The sequence below is a fragment of the Antedon bifida genome, chromosome 5 (genome assembly GCF_963402885.1).
Source record: "Antedon bifida chromosome 5, ecAntBifi1.1, whole genome shotgun sequence".
NCBI classification, from domain to species: Eukaryota; Metazoa; Echinodermata; class Crinoidea; order Comatulida; family Antedonidae; genus Antedon; species Antedon bifida.
In genome coordinates this window covers 22,010,755-22,031,530 of record NC_136230.1, presented here as the reverse complement: position 1 = coordinate 22,031,530, position 20,776 = coordinate 22,010,755, and the positions used below count along the sequence as shown (strand labels likewise).

Sequence of the window (20,776 nt, the reverse complement as noted above, 5' to 3'; positions counted from 1 at the left end):
ACGACGCTGTCTGAGTTGGCCTTAATCAAAACATGAGTTAATTTACACACTTAAATCAGGATGTTATTTATCAAGATACTTTATTTCATTGGACATACATTATGAGAAGGTGTGGACATCATAATGACATTTTTACTGCAATTGCATGCGGTTAAGATACGAAAAAATGAACCATTTTCATTTGAAAAATTGTATTAGCAGTACAGTAATAGTCAGAAAAAGAAAGATACTGAATTGGTAATGGTAGCTTTATGTGGTAGCATTTTGCTACGTTTCACTGGTTAAAAGGCTGCATGCAGCACACAAAACCTTATGGAAAGTGAAAGAAAGGAACTTCTCCAATACAATCATGAGCCTATAAGTTAGATGACCTAATTTATAGGTCCATGGTATTATGGGCCTATACTTTATATCGCTACAATGTTAATTAACCCACCAATTACCTATTGAAACATTAATTTGTATAGGTATAGTTGAATAAATAATAGTAATACATTTATACAAATCACAAACTTTTTAGATGAAAAATAGCAAACACGGTGTTAAATAAGTATCTTCTTCTGTGTCGTTGTTTGCTAGCTATCTTTCTACTAAAGTAATCACACGTCCTGTTGTGGATGGTTAATTGTTCAAGATTACATTATTGATATTTGAACAGTACATTTATCAATACTGCATAACAGTTTAGATCAATACTACAGCATTGTTTATCATCATAGTTCAAATAAGAGCCTCTTGTTATTGTTAGTATTATAACCCATATCCAGTAAATTACCAGTTTTAAAGGCAATGCAATTTGTAGGCTACCATTATAAATGTTAATTTCCTTTGGTAAGACCAAATTAATGAACAATTTACAGTAGTTCCGTGTATCAGGCCTTATATTGCTATACTGTACAGATAATCAATACCACTATTATTGGTATATTATTATCCTTAGGTTCAGGTATGAGCTTTTTAAAATATATTATTAAGTTTTTTATAATAAATTATCCATTTAAATTTTTAGACCAAATAAAAAAAAATCCACATTCTCTGCCCTCATCGAATAGATGGATACTTGTTGTATTACCCAACAAAATATCGTATTCTGTAAACAAGTAAATGAAATGTGTACTTCATCTGAACTGGTTACAATATTTAAAATATAAATCTAGTATGTTAATTCAATAAAATAAAAACGATGCAGTGTAGAGCAGTGGTGAATTTTCAGTTTGTTGAAAAGATAGCTAATAGAAAGCCCAACATAAAAACCAATTTTAAATCAAGTGAGACTATTAAATTTATTTTTGTATTGGCCTTACTTATGGAAGCACAGGGCTTCACTGCCTCTTGAAAATAAGTATAATGGGGATGCTTTAAGGGTATGTTCAGACTCTCAGCATAGTGGTAGCCTACAAATTTGCATCACAGGTTAGAATTAGATACACATAGTAGTTATGCCCGGTGCATCTAGAACAAGCAGGAGAGGCCTGGTTATCCATGGATTAATAAACGCCTCAGTCAGTGATTTTGACACCAGCTAATGACCAAACAATTGTGATCAGTTATTTTGACCCTGGCTACAATTATCAATCATTTTGACGATGGTGATCAGTGATGACAACATTTTCATGGTAGAAATTTCAATTAAGAAATTCAATTGCTGTGCCCGACATGGCTAAACAGTACACTTTGAGTTGGATAAACAAATATTAAGAACAATCGGAAGCAAACATTGTTATTGAGTTGCAATATTTATCTTGGCTGGTACTTTAGGATAGTTGATAAAAACTTTAATTTGTCCATTAAAATCAGCAGATACCAGTAATTCTCCTTTGTCCATTCTGTCCTTTTTTAGAGATCCACTCCTCGATGACCCTTCACCTTTTGTATCAATTTTTTCCGGCCGTTTGAGAGGGACTGATGGCGAACCCGGTGATACGTCACGCTTTTCCGTGACATCACTCAAGCTTTCTGATATCGGTGTGATAACCAGTGTTGGATTCGGTGAAAAAATGGCTGTAGTAACAACTGCACTGTGAGCTGTAGAAATAAAAATGCATAAGAAATGTGATATTGTATATAACATATAACTACAGCAGGATGTGATTTTGAAGCTGTAATAGAAGCCATTAATATTATTACTATATACAAATATATAAACTGAAAGACACACAAATTATGATAAATAAGTTAACAAACGTTTCATAAGTAAACAACTTTTTTTATTAAATATGCAATATATTTTGTATTACTATTAGATAACATAACAAAAAATATGCAGAAAATAATGTAAACATTATATTTTTTATAAGTGTAGTAGACAAAACAAATATATACATTAAGAAAACATTGGGTACTACATATAGGCCAAAATATTAAAATTATTATTAATATTAAAGAGGATAAAAATAAGAAAATAACAAAAAAAATGTAGAAAATGCTTAAAGATTCTGTAATTGTTGTTTATGTGAAACATTGAATGAATAAAGGTGGTGGTTAACCACAAAAGATAAAAAAAAAAAAAAAAGAAGCCATTACTATTCAATATGTTTATCCTGCAAGGCTATTAAAAAATACTAAACTTTCAGAAATAAATACACTATACCAGTAGCTTCTCCTTTTCAACATGAAAATATCTCAAATAAACAAATAATAACAAAGAAATCTTTGGAATTGATAAATGCATTGATTTCTCATCAATGAATTACAACAAAATATCTCTTTTTGGCTTCAGTTTTATCGACAAAATACACACTAGATGAGAAATATGGAAAACTGAACCAATAAAATTAAAATATCCAGCTATCATATGGTAGTACATGTATGTTTAATCTGAATAAATAAAATGTTACTTTTTTAATGACTTCATTAAAATACTACATACCTTTGATGGCCTCCCAATAATCATTTCTATCTTTTCGAACAGATGAAAATTTACCAAAATCATAATTGGTCTTCCAGAAATATATATTAAAATCTTCAGATCCACAAACAATGTACTTGCGATTATGGCTAAAGGAAAAATAATCATAAAATATCACCTTTTTGTTTCTGAACATACTAAAAAAACACACAAGTGACAATAATGACAATGATAAGGATGATGGTGATGGTGAATAATGATAACAATGACAATAAAATCGTGATCTGGTGCAGTGGTAGTGACAACAACAACATTGATAAAAGATGGTGGTGATGGTGACAATAAACAGAGGATGGAATAATGATAACAATGACAATAAAATCGTGATCTGGTGCAGTGGTAGTGACAACAACAACATTGATAAAAGATGGTGGTGATGGTGAAAATACACAGATGATGGAATAATGGGGTCCCATTAGGCATTTGAAATCAGCACTGCTGACTCTTATGGCAGCCCCGCATCTAGTATTTGCCTGAAACCTCTGGTCAAGGTGGGCACTGGACGAGAGAAGCCCTTGATCAATGTTAGGACCAATCAAGGTGCTTTAAACAGTCTTTGGCTTTGTTTGTATCAGACCTGTTAGTGGCGGTAATTATCGCTGTTGGTTTCGATTGAATAAAATAAAATAAAAAATAAAAACATAATTGATAAATAATGATGGTCATGGTGACAATAAACAAAGGATGGAATAATGAATGACAACAATAACAGTGACGATAAAGATCGTGATCAGTGACAATAAAAACAACATTGATAAAAGATGGTGGTGATGGTGACAATAAACAGACAATGGAATAATGATAACAATGACAACAATAACAGTGACGATAAAGATTGTGATGGAAGTGACAATAATAACAACATTGATAAAAGATGGTGGTGATGGTGACAATACACAGAGGATGGAATAATGATAACAATGCCAATAAAATCGCGAGGTCAGTGACAATAATAACAAAATTGATAAAGATGGTGGTGATGGTGACAAATGAATAAACAGCAATCATTGATGATATATATCCAATTTCAATTTCTTTTTATTTTGGAAATATCATCCATATTAATAAACTTATGATAATATTAACAATGATTGAGCTATTGATAAGGTACCGCAATTTATCACAGATGGTATTGTTACATAATGGTATACCTGAAGGAAGCCTTGATCTGACTGCTAAGGTTTGAGCAGCCCCTGTATTTACAAGAGATTGACAAGTCCCTCAAATCATACACCCTCAATCTTGAGTCATTTGATGTTACAAGGATCTATAACATAGTAAAATAACACTTTAATAGATAAGAAAATATATTGCAACTCTCAGTCAACTCTCCCAGTACAAGACTCTCCGAAACTTTCCAGGAAACCAGACATGTCTGGCCAGCCCAAATGTGTACGGTATTGGGAAAGTTGACTGTATACTGAACTTTTGTTGCTTATATAGTAGAGTTTCGTTTCGTTCATAAATCGTGAAAAATATCATTTAAACAATAAGTCAGAAAGTCTCAAGTTCATATATTTTCTGTCTTGTCTAAAATTGTGATCTCAGTCTGATCAAAACGATAGAATAAAAAGTTTTTCACCTTTGATGAAGGTAATATAAAACAAAGTATTTGTTTTGTATTTATGTATCAATTGTTTTCTTTCTATCAATGAATTCATTAAAAAAAAAAGAATAATATTAATTTAAAATAAGGAATACATTTAAACTAAAGTAATTTATGGTTTAAAAATCTGACACCTACCTTATCCTCACCAGGAAGTGGTTCAATCCCAGTGATTTTACGACCTTTTGCATTACGACCTCTCGTTGACCTAACATGAACTTGGCAATAATATTTTAGATGTTCTGTATCGTAAAAGATGCAACGGCCATCATAAGTACCAACAACTGAGAATCGGCCATTTTGAATGAAGTTGGCGGCAGTGATAAGCTTTGTCTGTCCATCAATTTCATTCCAGAGGGCAACCTTTTTGTCGGGTATGTTCCACAGACGTAACTTGCCATCTAGTGACCCACTGAGGAAGTATCGATCATCCTATATAAAGAGAATTACATTTAAGTATTGTATATTAAGTTACATGGATGTACACTGGCACTGAAATGTACAGTGATACGTTTATATATCAAACTCTCAAAAATTTTTAATAAATAAAATTTTTAAAAAATCATAAATTTAAAATGGAATTTAGAGCATGTAATAACAAAGCCAATAAATTTGATGTTATTATTGCAATAACAAATTCACAAACAAATGTATTACCCTTGGATGAAATGCTATGGCTGTAACAAAGTCAATGTGTTGAAAGCAACATAGGCACTCGCTACGTGAAATATGCCATAGACGTACAGTCTTGTCCATAGATGATGATAGCATAAAATAATTCTGTAAAATTAACATTACAATATTAGATTTCATAACGTAATTTATAAAAATATAAAATAAAAATGTAATGTTGTTAATAGTTAAATATTAAAACGCAGATGTGGAAGAAACAGGTTTTTCATTTCATTTCACTGTCTGTTTGTCTGTATACTGGGCCCTCTGTGAGATTAGTCTTTAACTTAAGTGGTCTCCCAGTATAAAGAAGAAATAAAAAAACAATAAATTATTGATCTAAACATATTGATCTAAACATATTGATCTAAACTGATTGATTTTAAAACCTAAACCAAGGTGACAAGAGAGTACATACTTTTTGAGCCACTATTATTAATTCTTTCTCAGTTAAAGAAACCAAGAAAAAATAAAAGTTTACAAACGAAACAACTTTAATAGCATAATAAAAGGTGATATGTTTACAAGAAACTAAAATTTATAATTGTTTAGTTTATCTAATCAAATAGTGCAACTGAAACAAAATTGTACAAGCACTCAAGTTAAGTAAATTGATAAAAGCATTACTAACGCAAAGTAGGCTGTGTTTATATGCACTAGAGTTAACACCATTCTATGCATGCTTAAGCTGATCAGAATCATATCTGAGACATCGAATGTAAGGGCATGTGATCAATAACTTGCGGTAATTTGACTTTGATATGTTTCAGAATGTAACATTAGACAAGTGCTATCGGATGTTTAACCATGGAGGAAATCTACATTTTGTTCTGTATATTTCCTCCATGGTTTAACCAGTGCGTTCGAATCATACCCAAGTTTTGTTGGTATATGCGATATTGGCCTATATAACTATGATGTACCCCAGATAAAACTTCAGAGGTACATCAAATTTTATATTTTATTTTCAATAAATTTTACTTTTCTTTTTCAAACAATTTTCAAATCATTGTTTTTGTATGACTCATGTGAATAAAGTGATTGTTCAAACTTGCTTGTTTGTAACTTTAATTCTTTCCTTCAGGCGCATATTGGGGTTCTCCTATCAGGAGTATAAATAACCGATATTTAACCAGTATACAGCAATGTAAATCTGCTAGACCGCAATTTAACATACAGTAGCCATTATAACACCTCAAGACATTAAAACAGGAAGTGTTTTGTTTAGCAAGGTTATTAGCTGAATTGCACACATTTACTATGCATATCAAAACCACAAGTGGCTTTAAAGGGGAATTTTGGATTTAACATTTCTATTGTTAATAATAACTGTATAATATAATAACACATGTTGAGCAGTAAAGCAGAACTAGAATTGTTATATTAGCAAACTATGCTACAAAAGAAAAAGCCAATAAACTTTATTAGGTTATGAAATTTTGTCAGAAATAATACACAGTAGAAACAACGAATAATTATGAGTATAATATTTTCATGAGATGGACAATATCATTTTGCAAACAATTCTCTAAATCTTAACAAAATTTAATACAATACAATGCTCAAAAAGGGAATATTCCCTGTTGGGTTTAAGGTAGGTACTCTCATGGGTGGGTGCTACTTGTCGACACTCATAATTTGATGATACCTGCCTTGTAAGTATTTCTCAATTAACACCATATTACATGGACTTTTCAGCAGTCCAAAGTTCAGACCTTCAGAGTTTAAATGGTTTTTTATTGTACGTGGCGTAGGACTCCATAGGTCTGAAGAAATGATTTGTGGAAGCCACCTCTTATGACACTGGGTCTGTTTCTGCTGCATAACGCAATTTAACCGGTTATTTTAAAATAGATTAAAAATAGATAACAATAACAAGACCGCGTTTCTGCTCAATTTGTGCTCCGAAATAACCGGTTAAATCTATGGGTGGTCGTCGAGCAAAACGTCATCATTACCCAAAATGCAATACGCTCAGACGGAAGTAGTAAGTTGGCTGTTTGTTTACATCGACGTCAGTACACACGTGTGTGATATCATGTTGTCTCCGACCAGGTCTACAATTTTCGTTTTTTGTAAAGCCTACTTAAAATCGCTAATAAAATGAATTCTCATGGAACCTTCAATAACATGGGGAGGGTTGTGCAGCGCCCGATCGCCTAGGATAATTATTATCTAGCCTAATTCCTCAAAAAGGCGATGTCACACAGCCCTTCCAACGTGAACGACTGTTGTCTTTCGCGAGCGCGGTCCTACTAAACACCAAACGGAAACAAAAACGAGACTCAGAATGTTGCAATACCTACCAAACGAGAGTAGATAATTGTTAATTAATTATGAAAACCCAACTTATATAGCAAAAATCGTTCGAATTTATGTTAAAAACGATGAGTTTAGCCACAAAAACTTAAATCAAACGAGAGTATCCAAGTCATAGAATATCGCACGCACATAGTGCCTTTAATAGAATAATGAGTATTGAACATTATTTCGTATATTTATGTACTAGCATAAATAATAACACATTTCTATGCTTAATAAAATCATATTTAATATATTATCAAAGGCTCTGATAACCTTTGTTTTCGGTCGATGTGATGTTTTTCTAAAAAATGATATGTAAAACGATCAAAGTAAGATTGTTCATTGTTCTCCTATTAAAGGCACTAAGGGCGTGCCATAAATACGCTCGTTTGGTATCAGTTTTTGTTGCTAAATTCATCGTTTTTAACATAAATTCGGACGATTTTTGCTATAAAATTTGGGTTTTCATAATTAATTAACCATTATCTATTCTCATTTGGTAGGTATTTGCAACATTCTGAGTCCCTTTTGTTTATAGGACCATACCCTTCGCGAGCGTGTATTAACGCCTCAAATTGTTTAGCTTGGGTAGTTCGGAACACCACCCCGAATTCCTCTTTTACTTTCGCAAAAATGCTCTTATATATCTGTGAATCTTTTCTATTGCCTGCCATCCTTCCCCGTACTTTCTCTTCCCCCCACAACTGAATAACATATCTTGTGATTTCATTCATCCACATGCATGTTCACTTCTTCGTTTGACTGTCAAAACCACGAGGAAAACACACATGGTTCGCGACGGTATCTGACCCGGGGTCACAACTGTCAATCAAATAACCGTTATTTCGTGTTGCAGCTAAGAATTGCTCAGCGATAACCGGTTAAACGGCGTTCTAACACCGATTTAAATTGGTGTTTTTAACCGGTTATTTTGCGCTGCCTTTTAACCGGTTACCACAAATTTGTCCTGTTTCTGCTGCAAAGAAAATGGAGTTAATTTATTCACACCAATTTTAATTTATTCACACCGATTTTAACCGGTTATTTTGTATGCAGCAGAAACAGGCCCACTGACCATTCACTTATTACAAAGGCTGAAGGTACCAGACTAGTGTACGATACTTGCAATATGAAAGTCATGTAACGATTTGATTTTCAACCAATTTAGTATTTCATACTCTTGAAACGAATGCGTATGTTCAATCTGCACACCTGGCCGTTACAACGCTAACTACTGTATGTGATCTTTACGATTTGAAAGCATAACTATAAATCTGAACAGAAGCTAAGCCAAGACTTTACATAAAATATGCCCTAGGTGATGGCAGACCTTGAGTGTACTGACCTTTGACCAGGAAACATCCAACACATCTGCAGTATGACCTGTATACACACAAAAGGGTGCTTTAGCAAATATTGCCAACTGATCGCTATCATCTTCATCGTTACCATCACCAGCTCCAGAGCTTGACACCGATTCCTTCTCAATGGCATCCAGTATGTCCTCTTGTGAAGGTGTGGGAGAGGACTGGGTGTCTGCATTGTACTTCTGTCTCATGTCACCAAAATACTGTTCATGGTTCTTAAGAACCCATACCTTGAGAAGGTGATCTTGTCCAGCAGTAGCCTAAACAACCAATGAACAAAAAGAAAAAAGTGGTAGTAAGAATAAAAATAAGAGCCTCAGTCAATAAAGTGTCAAATAAGCTCAGTGGTATGAAGAAAATGTATGTAATCCAATTCACAAAATACTTTTTTCCCCAGAGCAAAATCTTGGCAATATACTTTGGAGGCCCGGGCTGGTAATCAAGTTTTTTGCTAAAGTTAAGATAGTTAACAAGTGCTTAATTGATTCAGTATTATAAAGATACAGTATTATAGCATATTATTTATTTATAATATTTATACTAAAATTTCTCTATGTTATTATAAAACCAATTATTTTTATCATTTAGAATAGACTTTGTCATCTAAGATAAGACAAAAATTATGTACAAATACTTCCCTAGGTTATTTTGAAAACTGACTGCAAAATCATTGACTTAAAGCAAGGTAGGACAATTGTTTGCAAAGCATGTTACATCTGATCCATCTCATAAACAAATATAAACATACCAATAATCGACCACATAATGAAAACTTCATAGTCCAGATGGCGCCAGAGTTTTCACTGCCAAGTTCTTGAGCCAGTTTCAATTGATCGAAATCATATGGACCTTTGTGGCTTGATGACGCACGGAACTGTAGGACATAAAATAAAGTACATTCATTAATTATGGTATTTTGTTCTCACATAGTAAATCAGTCACATCTTGTAAATTCTGTAAAAATTGTGGTGTAAAACATTTTCTACTAGATGTGAAGATGGAGTCAATTATTTTATCAGAGAAATTAAGAAAATTAAAAACGAGTTCTCCAATGTGGCAGTGTCAGGGTATTTTAATTAGTTTGATGTTTGCCCTACTCTACGATATAATTGTACTTTCTACTATTAATACATAAATACTTTTAAACAATTAAACGATTCTTGTGGGACTCCCATGACCTCCAAATCACTAGCATGTTGTTCATACTTCTTTTGAACACCAAACTTGCGCTGATAGTGGGTTAACTCTAGCTAAAGAAAGCATTTTGTTACTTTAAACTGCATTCAAATAACAATTGTTTGTCTAAAATGTATCAATTAATGGTGGTTTTAAATACACTCACTTTGTAAGGGAATAATTTAGTTGCAGTTATTATAAAGTGAAAGAAAGGTTCAAGTGTATCAATATTATCAAAATTATAAACTTTTCAATAACTACAAAACAAACTAAAAAAGATCAACAAATCATTTCTTAATTAGTAAAATTGTTTTAGCTTCATTTCTTCACATTTAACTTTTCAGAAGAGCAATGAAGATACTAACTAAACTAAATCATTATTGGGTTATCGATTCTACAGTACTAATTTATTTATTACTAATAATTTGTATAAGTAATTTTATAATTTATGTAAGTAATAGTAAATTAATCACTGTCCTACTTAATATTGGTAATCCTTGGCCAGATGTGCATCAAGACATAAAAATAACTACAGTAAATTGAAATAACCTCTGACCTTAACTGTCTTTGTGTCTGGTAATGATTCGTCATCACTGGAAGCTTGTTCTTCGTGTTTAAATGCGTCGCCAGCGACTGTCTTTACCCTCTGGGCCATCTTTTTGGTAAACTTCTTTAACTTGTTCCTAATCACAATCAAAATTAATGTAAACAATATGTTTGTAAACTAATCAATGATAATTTCTTTTTTCCCTCTTTCATACTACCTGCTGTTTTTATCATTTGTTCTCAATATTTTCACTAGTTAAGTTATTTGTGACTTTTTTACATTTTGAAATTTTTTTTTCCATTCATTTTTTTCTCAATTCATTTTATTGAATATCAAAATCGCAGCCAAAGGATGAATTACATGATACTTACAAATATAAAAATATTTACAACAGGCATAAATTAGCATATAACGAAGTGCACAATACAAGTCACAAAAACAAATACAAGTGGAATCAAACATACAAAAGTGTGCCCTCTACAATTACAAGAATATAATAATAGCATAAGTATTTCGTTTGCATAGGAATATGCTGTATAACATTTGTATTTTTTTTAGTAGGATGCCTTACAAACACATACCATATCTATACCTTATGATACAATATTTAAAAGTGGATATAAAGAATGATGACTAACGATTTAATTTTGAGTTGTTGTGCAACAGGTGAATCTTCCTTTTTCTGTTCCGTGTCACTTCCTTCCATCTTGTCCAAACTTCCATTACTAAATTGAATTATTGGAACAATACCAGTAAATATCTATATTTATCTAGAATTTGTGCTTTGTTCATCATACCATTGTGTTACTGCACACATCTACATACACATTGATATCAAAAAGAACAGAATTGTGCTGGGAAGGGTCAATCTGCCATTTTGGATCCAATATAGCAGTTAAATTCTCAAATTTTTCCCCACGTATGATGAGTCCATACACATGACCGCGAGTGAGTGGCCGATTGGTTAAGACAGTGGAACCGTAATTACGTAACCATAACATCTGCAAGGGTTCCAGGCTCACTCGCTCCATGGTTCTGGTGAAAGAACTAGTCTTCCTGGATAAGGACTACAAACCGTAGGTCCAGTGTACACATCTAGCTCATGTGCACTTTAAAGAACCTAGTACATCTTTCAAGACAAGTAGGGGGTAACCCCGGTGTACTGGTCACAGCCACTGATCATAATTGGGCCCTCTGGGAGACCAGTCTGTGACTGAAGAGGTCACCCAGTATAAAGAAATAATACAAAACCAACAAACAAAACCACAATCGGGAAGATTTTAAAAGTCAATTTGAAAAAATTCACAAGTCTGCATGGTTAGGTCAGGGTTGGTTGGAAGCTGTCATTTGACGGTAATGGAGTATCAAAATTACCGAATTGTACTGTGGAAGTTTTAAACTAAAATATATAAAGACAGAAAGTATTACATTATATCTATACAGGTGAGCACAGTGTGTTGCACGTTAGAGTACTGATCACGAGATAGTGGGCTCGAATCCAACGCTCGTCGCATTGCTTGTATCCTTGGGAAAGACACTTACGTTTGCCTCTCTCCACCCAGGTGTACAAATGGATACCTGGTATGGTCAAGAGGCAAACTTTGCGCTGATTACTAGCTGCATTATCGGAGTATGTTTCAATACATGTTTAATCCAAAAATGACTGGGGTAATACTGCCCTGATTTACGAAAGGGCATTATCTCAATTTTTTTCAAAATTGAGATTTTTGTCTTACATGACTTTTGAGGGTATAATCTATCATTTAAACTTAACAGCTACTAAAAATTTTTTCTATAAATATAAAAAATATTAAAAAAATTAAAATCAGTTTGGGCATTATCTTTATTCATACCTACAAAAAATTCAGTAAAAAGCATTATCTCAAAAAAACAATACACAACAGGAAATGATCGCTTGACTGCACACTGCAGCAGTAACAATTATCCAATCAGAGGTCGACTTGATGCATGCTAATTAGCACACTCAAATTATGTTTGTAGATGTTAACTAAAATAAATTGAATACTTTTAATCAAATTATTGTATTTGACAACACTAAAATAAATTTATGCGGATACCAAACTAAAATGGAAGAACATGGCTGCAAAGGATATTTTCGAGAGCCTATTGAATGAGTAGGCCTAAGTTTAATACTTTTTATTACTTATGTCTTCGTTATTATCCTTGAAAATGTAAAAAAAGTCCAATGGTCATTTGTAGTGTTTTCCAATTGATATTTAAATCAATGTCAAGCAACTTTTGTTATAATACAATGGCATTGGGAAATTCGTATTTTAGTCTTTTGAATTACATTTTTTTTGGGTGTGGCTGTAAGTAAGCGTAGTCATTACATTGAATTCCATTACATTGATTATTCCTTTACATTGACTATTCTATTACATATTAATATATTTGCATAATATTAATAAATGTGTACTTTTTATAGACAACAAAATGTCTCATACCGACTTCTACGCATACCAAAACTTCATGGATGTTAAAGAAGTACTCTTTAAAAAGGTTGAAACAAAATTATACTGGAAATGTGAACATATGGATACCAGGTCTAGAGAGTTTTTAAATATAAACAGGAACTCCACAAATTAAAAAAGACAACATAATAACAAATTTGATTCCACAAACAGAAAACTTTTGGAAAAATCCACCAACTTCAAACGTACGCAATCTGTTAAAAACGCATAAATATATCAAATACAAAACTTGTAAATATAATGCATAAAGCAATAATCTGTATCAAGATAGAAAATGCGATAAATTACTGTAAATCGAGTTTTTATAAATGGTTGTTTTATGTTTTTGTCATCAAATTTCATGAAATCTTTCCAAAGCGAGCACCACAATCCCCCCCCCCCCTAAACCAATCCCCACCCCCACAAACACCCTCCCCACACCTCGCCCAACAGCCACATGTTACTCCCTCTCATTAACTTTACCTATCCCTACTGCTACATATTTGTCTTGTGCTATTAGATTAGTTTTGTAGTGTACATTCTATGTAAATATAGAGATAATGCCTTTTGTCAAATTATCTATTGTTATTAGTTAGTATGAATAATTTACAAGAAGGAATCATCTCAATTTTGACCCCCTAAAAAATAAATTATTAAAATAAAATTCATGTTACATATTTTCTATATATGTACTAATACCTATTATAACTGAAAAACCATTAATTTGTCTCTAGATTTTTAAAGATAAACTCAAACACGTTTTGCTTATTTACTCAAAACTACATTTTTTGAGATAATGCCCTTTCGTAAATCAGGGCAGAATAATGTTTAGCGCTTGGAGGTTTCACAACATTAGGCGCTATATAATCCAGGATATTATTATTATTATTATTAATACAGTAATATGTACAGTGCTAAGAGGTTTCACAACATTTGGCACTTTATAAATCCAAAATATTATTATTTAATGTTATTTGTCCTGTTATCACGAAAAGGAAAATGCTGCTTCCACATGGTGTAATGTGATCAAAGTAAAGAATAAATATACTCAACATAGTACATAAACAAACCTGACATATTCTGAAGTAAGCCTCATAATGTGAAGTGATAGTGGGTTGATACAAGCTGGTAGTTTATCTTCTGCTTGCAGTAGTGACACCTGTTCACCTGTGTCTAGGTTCTTAACCATCACCTGAGATAGAACTTCCTGTTAAAGAAGAAAATTGATGCTGTTAAACATTAATTATGATATTATAATATCATGCCCATTCGCTATTCTAATGGTCAATTTATTCTTATATGCAGTAGCCACTGATATGTAAAGTCCACTCTAGGAAACTGAATATCTGGGTCAAACTCTTTAACACTTTTTTGGCCTCTTATATTAAGGCAACATAGAATTAGTTAGTTATCATGGAAGGATTTGCCTCTTTTAAGGCAACACAAAGTTATCACGGAAGGAACGATTTTCAGTTATTAATATGACAAGAACAGCTAGCTTAGTCTGTTCTATTTTTTACTACATATATATATAAATTATGGTTAATTCTGACATAGGCGAGCACAATGGAAAAACTTCGGTACAAATCTCTTCTTTCTTATGTTTTCAACGGTAGATTTTCAACTCAATTTCAATTCTACGCAGTCATTTCCGGGTTCACGATGAGTTCACCTTGCAACAACCTGGTTTCAACTAAGTTGGCCGTTAGTGGCTATAGCCATTTTGGTTTTTTGTTTATTTTAGGAACGGACCGCAAATTAAATATACGCCATAAAACATCGGAATATATTGTGGGGAATAGTATTATAAAATTACATAGGGAGATTTGATGATAAGACTTTTGTTTAAAATCGAATAACTGTAGGCTATCTGTGTCCTGTTAGGACCGGGATGTCTGCCCATGTTGCAAGCCGTAATGTCTTCTTTCTTGGGCCGAAACGGCCTCTGTCGCGGCAGTTAGTTTCAAAAGATGTTTAAATTAAATAATGTATTAATTATTAGGATGATATTTATTTGAATAAACGCCTCTCCAATAAAACATCACTTTGAACAATAATCCCTCCCCCCCCCCCCCTACTATCTAATAAACGTCCATCCACATTTATAATAACACAATTATACTATTTGTAGTAGAATTCATCGCACTGTTATCTACAATTTACCAAGCATTTGTTATTCTTTTTTACCACTTTTCATATCTATTAGAGGAATTCATTTGATTATAAATGTTACCATATTATTAAAACTAAAAAATTAAAAATATCCCTCGAATAAGCACCTCTCTCAAATGAACTCCGCCTTCCCACCTCCGCCCTATAAGGGCCCTACCAAACAATAAACACTATACTTTAAAATGTTATTAATCATCTAAGACACTGTGAAACAGAGTAGGTTTAGTTTTACGAATGTCAAGAATTTTCAATAATGGTAACCGACAGAAAACGTATAAGGAGAACGTCCTTCTAAAACCTTTTTATCGAGTCATTATCATTTCGAGAACCATCGTCTACACTTCCTAGAGGGGGAGCGACCGAAGCTAGCTCACCCTCTAGTAATAACAATTTCCATAACATTTCAAAGACTTTTACAGAGCAAAAATTTAAATTTCTTAAACAAAATATAAACATTTACATTTATTTGAAACACTTATTTATTTATTCAAATTTTACATTTTAAAATATTTCCAAAAACATGTATAAACACTTTTTGTATTGCATACACAACTAATTAATTATTAATTAAATTAGCTTATACATTTTCCGAACAGGTGCCAAACTTATCAGTTCTACAGTAGCTTAGGGGGACTTGTCTACCAACTTACGTCATCTGTTAAGATGTCTCCAGTACGGCTCTGTCCCTGCATCAGTAAGTGATACCGCAAAAGTTTCTCCATTTCTGGTGTGCTGCTTTTAGCTTCGTCCCAATGTTCTATGGAGCTTTCGGGAGGCAAGCCAACATGTACACACTCAGGTGGCATGTCTCCTAGAATATCACTGGAAAGTCTTTCTGGGGGATCTTGCTCCAGTTTAGTGGTCTTTTCATTAAGTGATGATTCCTAAAATAAATAAAAGTATATTTAATTTATTTTTTACATGTTTACTACAGTCTAACCTACAACACTGGTGTTCATTGTTGTAGTTTCCCAAGCAATAGTTTTAATGCATCAATGTTTTTCCTCAGTTCTTCTTGTATATACGTTTCTGCACATTTTGGCCCTGATGCTTCTTCTGCACCCAATCCCAGTATAGCCTTGCAACGCACCAAGAACAGCATCAATTGAGAAACAGAGTTGTTGGTTGGCCCCCTGTCAAGAATATCATTGGAAAGTCTTTTTGGAGGGAGTATCTTGCTCAAATTAAGCAAAGCATCAATTGAGAAATAGAGTTAGTTGGTTGGATTCTTTGTTTTTTTTGTATGTGTTTATGACATCACTATTTATTATGGAGCATTTTGCCGATGGAGCAAGCATTGTTGTTATGTTATGCTGTCATTAAGGGGTCATGCTGCCTGGGCTTCATCCGATATATTGTTTAAACGAACCATGTGGAGCGAGTGATGACGCACAATCGTGTACAATAAAATGACAGGAATCTATTTAGGTGTTATATAAAAAGGTGCTATCTTTATAACTAAAGGTATTGGTTTGGTGAAGCCATACTGTTTGTACCATAACCATTACTTCTTATGTTAATTAAACAAATTTTAAAAAGAATGGACTTACATGATGCCTAACATGTGAGTGACCACGGGAAGCACTCTCCAGATCTAAAGAATGTTCCAACTCTTTAGTGATACTAGCGATGGTTGTTGTTGGTGTTAAAATGCCACTCCCTGGACGACTACCACTACTAAGATCCAATGGCAAACCACCAACTACTGGTATATCATCAAGTCCTTCTGTTGTATCCATTCCATCTGATATCTTAAAGGAACAGAAAGATACTGTTGAAAAAAGCAATTGCTATGCAAATTTAAATTAGTTAAAATATTCTTATTTGTTTTGTAACGCACCGACTAGTGAGCAGTAGGACAGGAGACGATAGATATGAAAGGATACGATAATTTATACAAAATATTAATCTGTTCATGCATCAGCCCAGTCCACTCGTATCGGGACTTTAATTGGTCAACTTAACGTTGGGTCCGATAGATGGAGCAAAGTTTATGACGTCATGAGTACAAAGCGCATGCAGACGGCAGGCCTAAATTTCTCAATTTTAGTTTGAAAATTTGAATATTATAATAGTATGTGTAGACTGTGAATTCACTTTGATTCTTCTAGATTCATTTTTAAAAAATACACAGAAACTTTTCAAACACACCCACCAAGCCCACCATGGTCTACGGATACAGGTTCTACGGATTATGTGATGAGGGGGCCGACTGCCATCGCTTGTATCTTGAAATAATCGTCACACTCTAGTAAATTACCGTCCCCTTCGTTTACCATCCCGATGTGAAATCTCTCAAATGTCAAATGTTATAGAAAAGATGAACGTGCACTGAAACACCTAATTGCCAGGATGGCTACAGATGGCATGTGATATACATAACCAACCAACCAAATGGCAAGGATATACTAAGGTGCATTATAATTATTGTATCACAATGTAACATATTAACCTTTTGTTCTGCACTCTTTGGATTCTTTTGTTTTTTCTTGCGTCGAGGAGGAGCCACAGGTGGTGCAGCTGGAGGCAGCATCTCTTGTGCGGCAGAATCCAGTGGCAAAACTGCCGGTCGTCCCGTTGTACTGGCAACAACATCTGGAATGGTGCTGGTTTTATGGTGTTCTACCTCTGGTTCTGCATCACTAGGTTCATCATTGGCAGGTATTTCAAATGGTGCTGGAGTTTCATCAGCAACAGGTTGTTGGCTTTCAGAGTCACTATCTTCATCCAATCCACTTTCTTCTTTTCTCCTTCGATCTTCAAGTTTTTTCCTACGTTTTTCTGCCTCAATTCTTCGTCTTTCAGCTTCCTATATTGTCAAAATATGTAATAAGTTTTTAATCGAGGAGAGATTATTAATTATAATGTTGGTAAAAATCTTTATAACTGTGGTATTGTTAGGAGTTTAAAATCGTACCTGTTTTTGTTTTTTCCATTCTTCTTCCTCTTTCTGCCTTCGTTCATCTTCTTTCAATCGCAATATCTGTTCCTCCAATAATTTCTAAAAGAATAAAAATTTAAAAAATAGTGTCAAATGCACAATTGTTATAATCTTTAAAAGAAACTTTCTTTAACTGCAATCAATCATTAAACTTAAGTTGTATGGTCACCATGCATTTCTTGTGCAATTATGGAATATGGAAAATGTATGAAATAGTACTTTAAAATTATAATAAGACCTCAGAAAACAACAAAGTCTGAATCATTGATTCTGAATTCATTGGTAAAGTATTAACAGATTATTATGATGATTATAATTATTTCTGTCCTAAATAATTGAACCAACTATCTAATCTATTTTTTTTTTCAAATGAATTACATTGTATAGTAACTACAATATTTCATTTACATTATTAATTCTCTTGTCATAATGTAATATAATAATCAAGTTTAACAGAAAGGGTTTCATTTTCAGACAATATTATTTAATCATTATTGAATACAAAATAGGCTTCTTGTAAATACTACATTATAATTAAATAAGTTTTATTAAACCTTCTCTTCTTTTCTTTTTTTATCAGCTAGTTCATTTAATTTCCGTTGCATTTCTTCATCTTCATGTTTTCGCTTTTCATCCTCCTCTCTTCGTTTTCTGGCAGCTTCAATGCGTTCCTTTTCTAGTTGTTGAATTTCATGTTCGTAGGCATCAACTATAGGAGGGGCCTTGATTTCTTTAACTGGTATGGTTTCTTTGCTTCTCCTTTTCAGTGTAAAACAAAATGTGTTTACTTTTTAATTGAAAAAGAGGTTTTGGTTGAAGGGTTAGTTAGTTAGTATGTAGGTTAGGACTAAGTGTATTGTAGACGTACTGTAGTAGGTTAGAACTGTAGTGTAGTAGAGTCGTGAGAGGTCATTTCAGTCATACTTAATCTTCGCCCGGTATGCCCGCTAGGGCTCGGTATTGCCAAGTATGGGCCTGGTATTGCCTGGTAAGGTTATTTCATATAAAATGATATCAAGTACATGTTAAAGATGCTTTAGTTGTATATATATTTTTCGTTCCAGAAACAAATTAAAATCATTTAAAATATTGTTAAACTTTTCATTCGTGTGTAAAACCATCTCTAATGAAACATTCAATTAAAATAATTCAATATCACAATAGCATTAAATTATGTTAGTAGTGTACTTGATAACATTTATATCATCGTCGATACCGGGCCAAGATTAGCACAACCCAGTCTTTTTTTAACATTTTAAAAAAGTAAACAAAGTACAGTTACGAATATTATAATAGGCATAGGCTAGCTAGCCTAGGCATATTGATAATAAATACTGTATAGCCTACTAGGCGTATTAAGTATTATTTAATAATATTAATAAATAATATATTATATTCATATATTATCAATATCATTAATTTTAATGTATTGTTGTAATGCGTGAAGTCAGATTAGAGTGCCTACATAGAGAGGCTAAAATACAATACACCCACGTCATCAAACTAAAATCTACAAAGTTTACAAAAGCTACTAAAAATATATTTTATGCTAGGCCATTTCCAGTCCACTTAAGCGGAGAGAAGGGGACAAAGGCAGGCTACTGACGTGCGCGCTGCTGACATTTGACAATGACAACAATATCGTATAAAGTGGGTGAGGTCAGCCTAGCTAACCAGTTTCAATTACACTTTTAAATAGTAATACCTTCCTGGACTTGTAACCCCGACATCTTCAGTAGCATCAAAGAATTCTTCTGAGTCACTTTCTGAAGACATACCAGCGTTGTATATTTATTGCATGAAAATGGTCATCATGATTTCACTTTCACAACATCATCGGCGTAAAATGGCTGATGTTTAGATACAAATTGCCTTCACAAAACAATGAAAATGGTCTCGAAACACCTCGCTGAGTGAATTTAGCACTCTCTCAATTCTTGATGAAAAAAGAGAGTTGATGTTGACATTGTTTAAATTTAAATGATGCTTTTTGTGTCGCTCCTTTCGACAGTTTTATATAATTATTCAAGAAAACGGAAACATTAGCGGTGCGCTATAGGCATATAGTTTACTATGGTTGAACAAAAATGGGTATTTGGACACCCCAAAAGACGTCTGGGAAAAGAGAGTCTATGAAAACATTTGCTGATAAGAGATGCATCCATGTGTGTAGACGGTAGTCTGTATGATCATGGAACTATAGTTCCATGGTAAAAGATCTTGTTCAATAAGCAATGACTTCGTTTTGGCTGTTAACCTCTAGGCCGGAAATATAATAGGTCACTGTACATGTCAGATTAGTCATTGAATATAATGGTCGAGTCCAACACGACAGTCCTTCCGATCCTCTTTGGTCATTTTTTATTTATCGTCAGATTGTGCATTTTTGCAGCAGCAGTAAAATCCACACATGGAGGATCCACATAAACAAAAAAATAAAAATAAAAGCAGAAATTATTGAATAAAATAAAATAATTGTTTTTACTTTTATGAATATAATATAAAAGCAAGAAGAACAATTCTTAAAATTGTTTCGTCCGTCGAGTGGCGTTTTTATAAGAAATATTTGTATTCTATTTAATAATTTAAGAAAATTATAATGATTTATAAGT

The 20,776-nt window shown here is 33.1% G+C and overlaps 2 protein-coding genes across 2 annotated transcripts in view; both read right to left on the bottom strand.

Annotated features, from left to right (window-relative positions):
* Positions 1-1,716: 1,716 nt before the first annotated feature.
* On the bottom strand, positions 1,717-20,051 carry LOC144842011 (WD repeat-containing protein 44-like). Its single transcript, XM_078698346.1, has 16 exons — positions 19,870-20,051; positions 18,719-18,923; positions 18,141-18,224; positions 17,676-18,032; positions 16,774-16,974; positions 15,874-16,107; positions 14,122-14,258; positions 11,219-11,305; positions 10,590-10,716; positions 9,606-9,731; positions 8,836-9,117; positions 5,172-5,294; positions 4,653-4,946; positions 4,060-4,175; positions 2,870-2,997; positions 1,717-2,025 (listed from the first exon to the last, which is right to left on the bottom strand). Exons 1-16 carry the CDS (start codon positions 19,938-19,940, stop codon positions 1,721-1,723), a joined length of 2,877 nt encoding a protein of 958 aa, XP_078554472.1. The 5' UTR covers positions 19,941-20,051; the 3' UTR covers positions 1,717-1,720.
* Positions 9,188-20,776, bottom strand: part of LOC144842012 (uncharacterized) — a 188,997-nt gene continuing 177,408 nt past the window's right edge. Inside the window, exon 2 of the mRNA XM_078698348.1 lies at positions 9,188-9,197. The gene's annotated coding sequence lies outside the window, so the exon portion shown is untranslated. The remainder of the gene's footprint in view (positions 9,198-20,776) is intronic.

Coding starts and splice junctions, on each gene's coding strand:
- LOC144842011 (XM_078698346.1), bottom strand. CDS start 19,940: ATGTCTTCAGAAAGTGACTCAGAAGAATTCTTTGATGCTACTGAAGAT. Junction 18,033..18,140: donor AATGGAAAAAACAAAAACAG/GTACGATTTTAA, acceptor TTGACAATATAG/GAAGCTGAAAGACGAAGAAT. Junction 16,975..17,675: donor CAAAGAGTGCAGAACAAAAG/GTTAATATGTTA, acceptor TGTTCCTTTAAG/ATATCAGATGGAATGGATAC.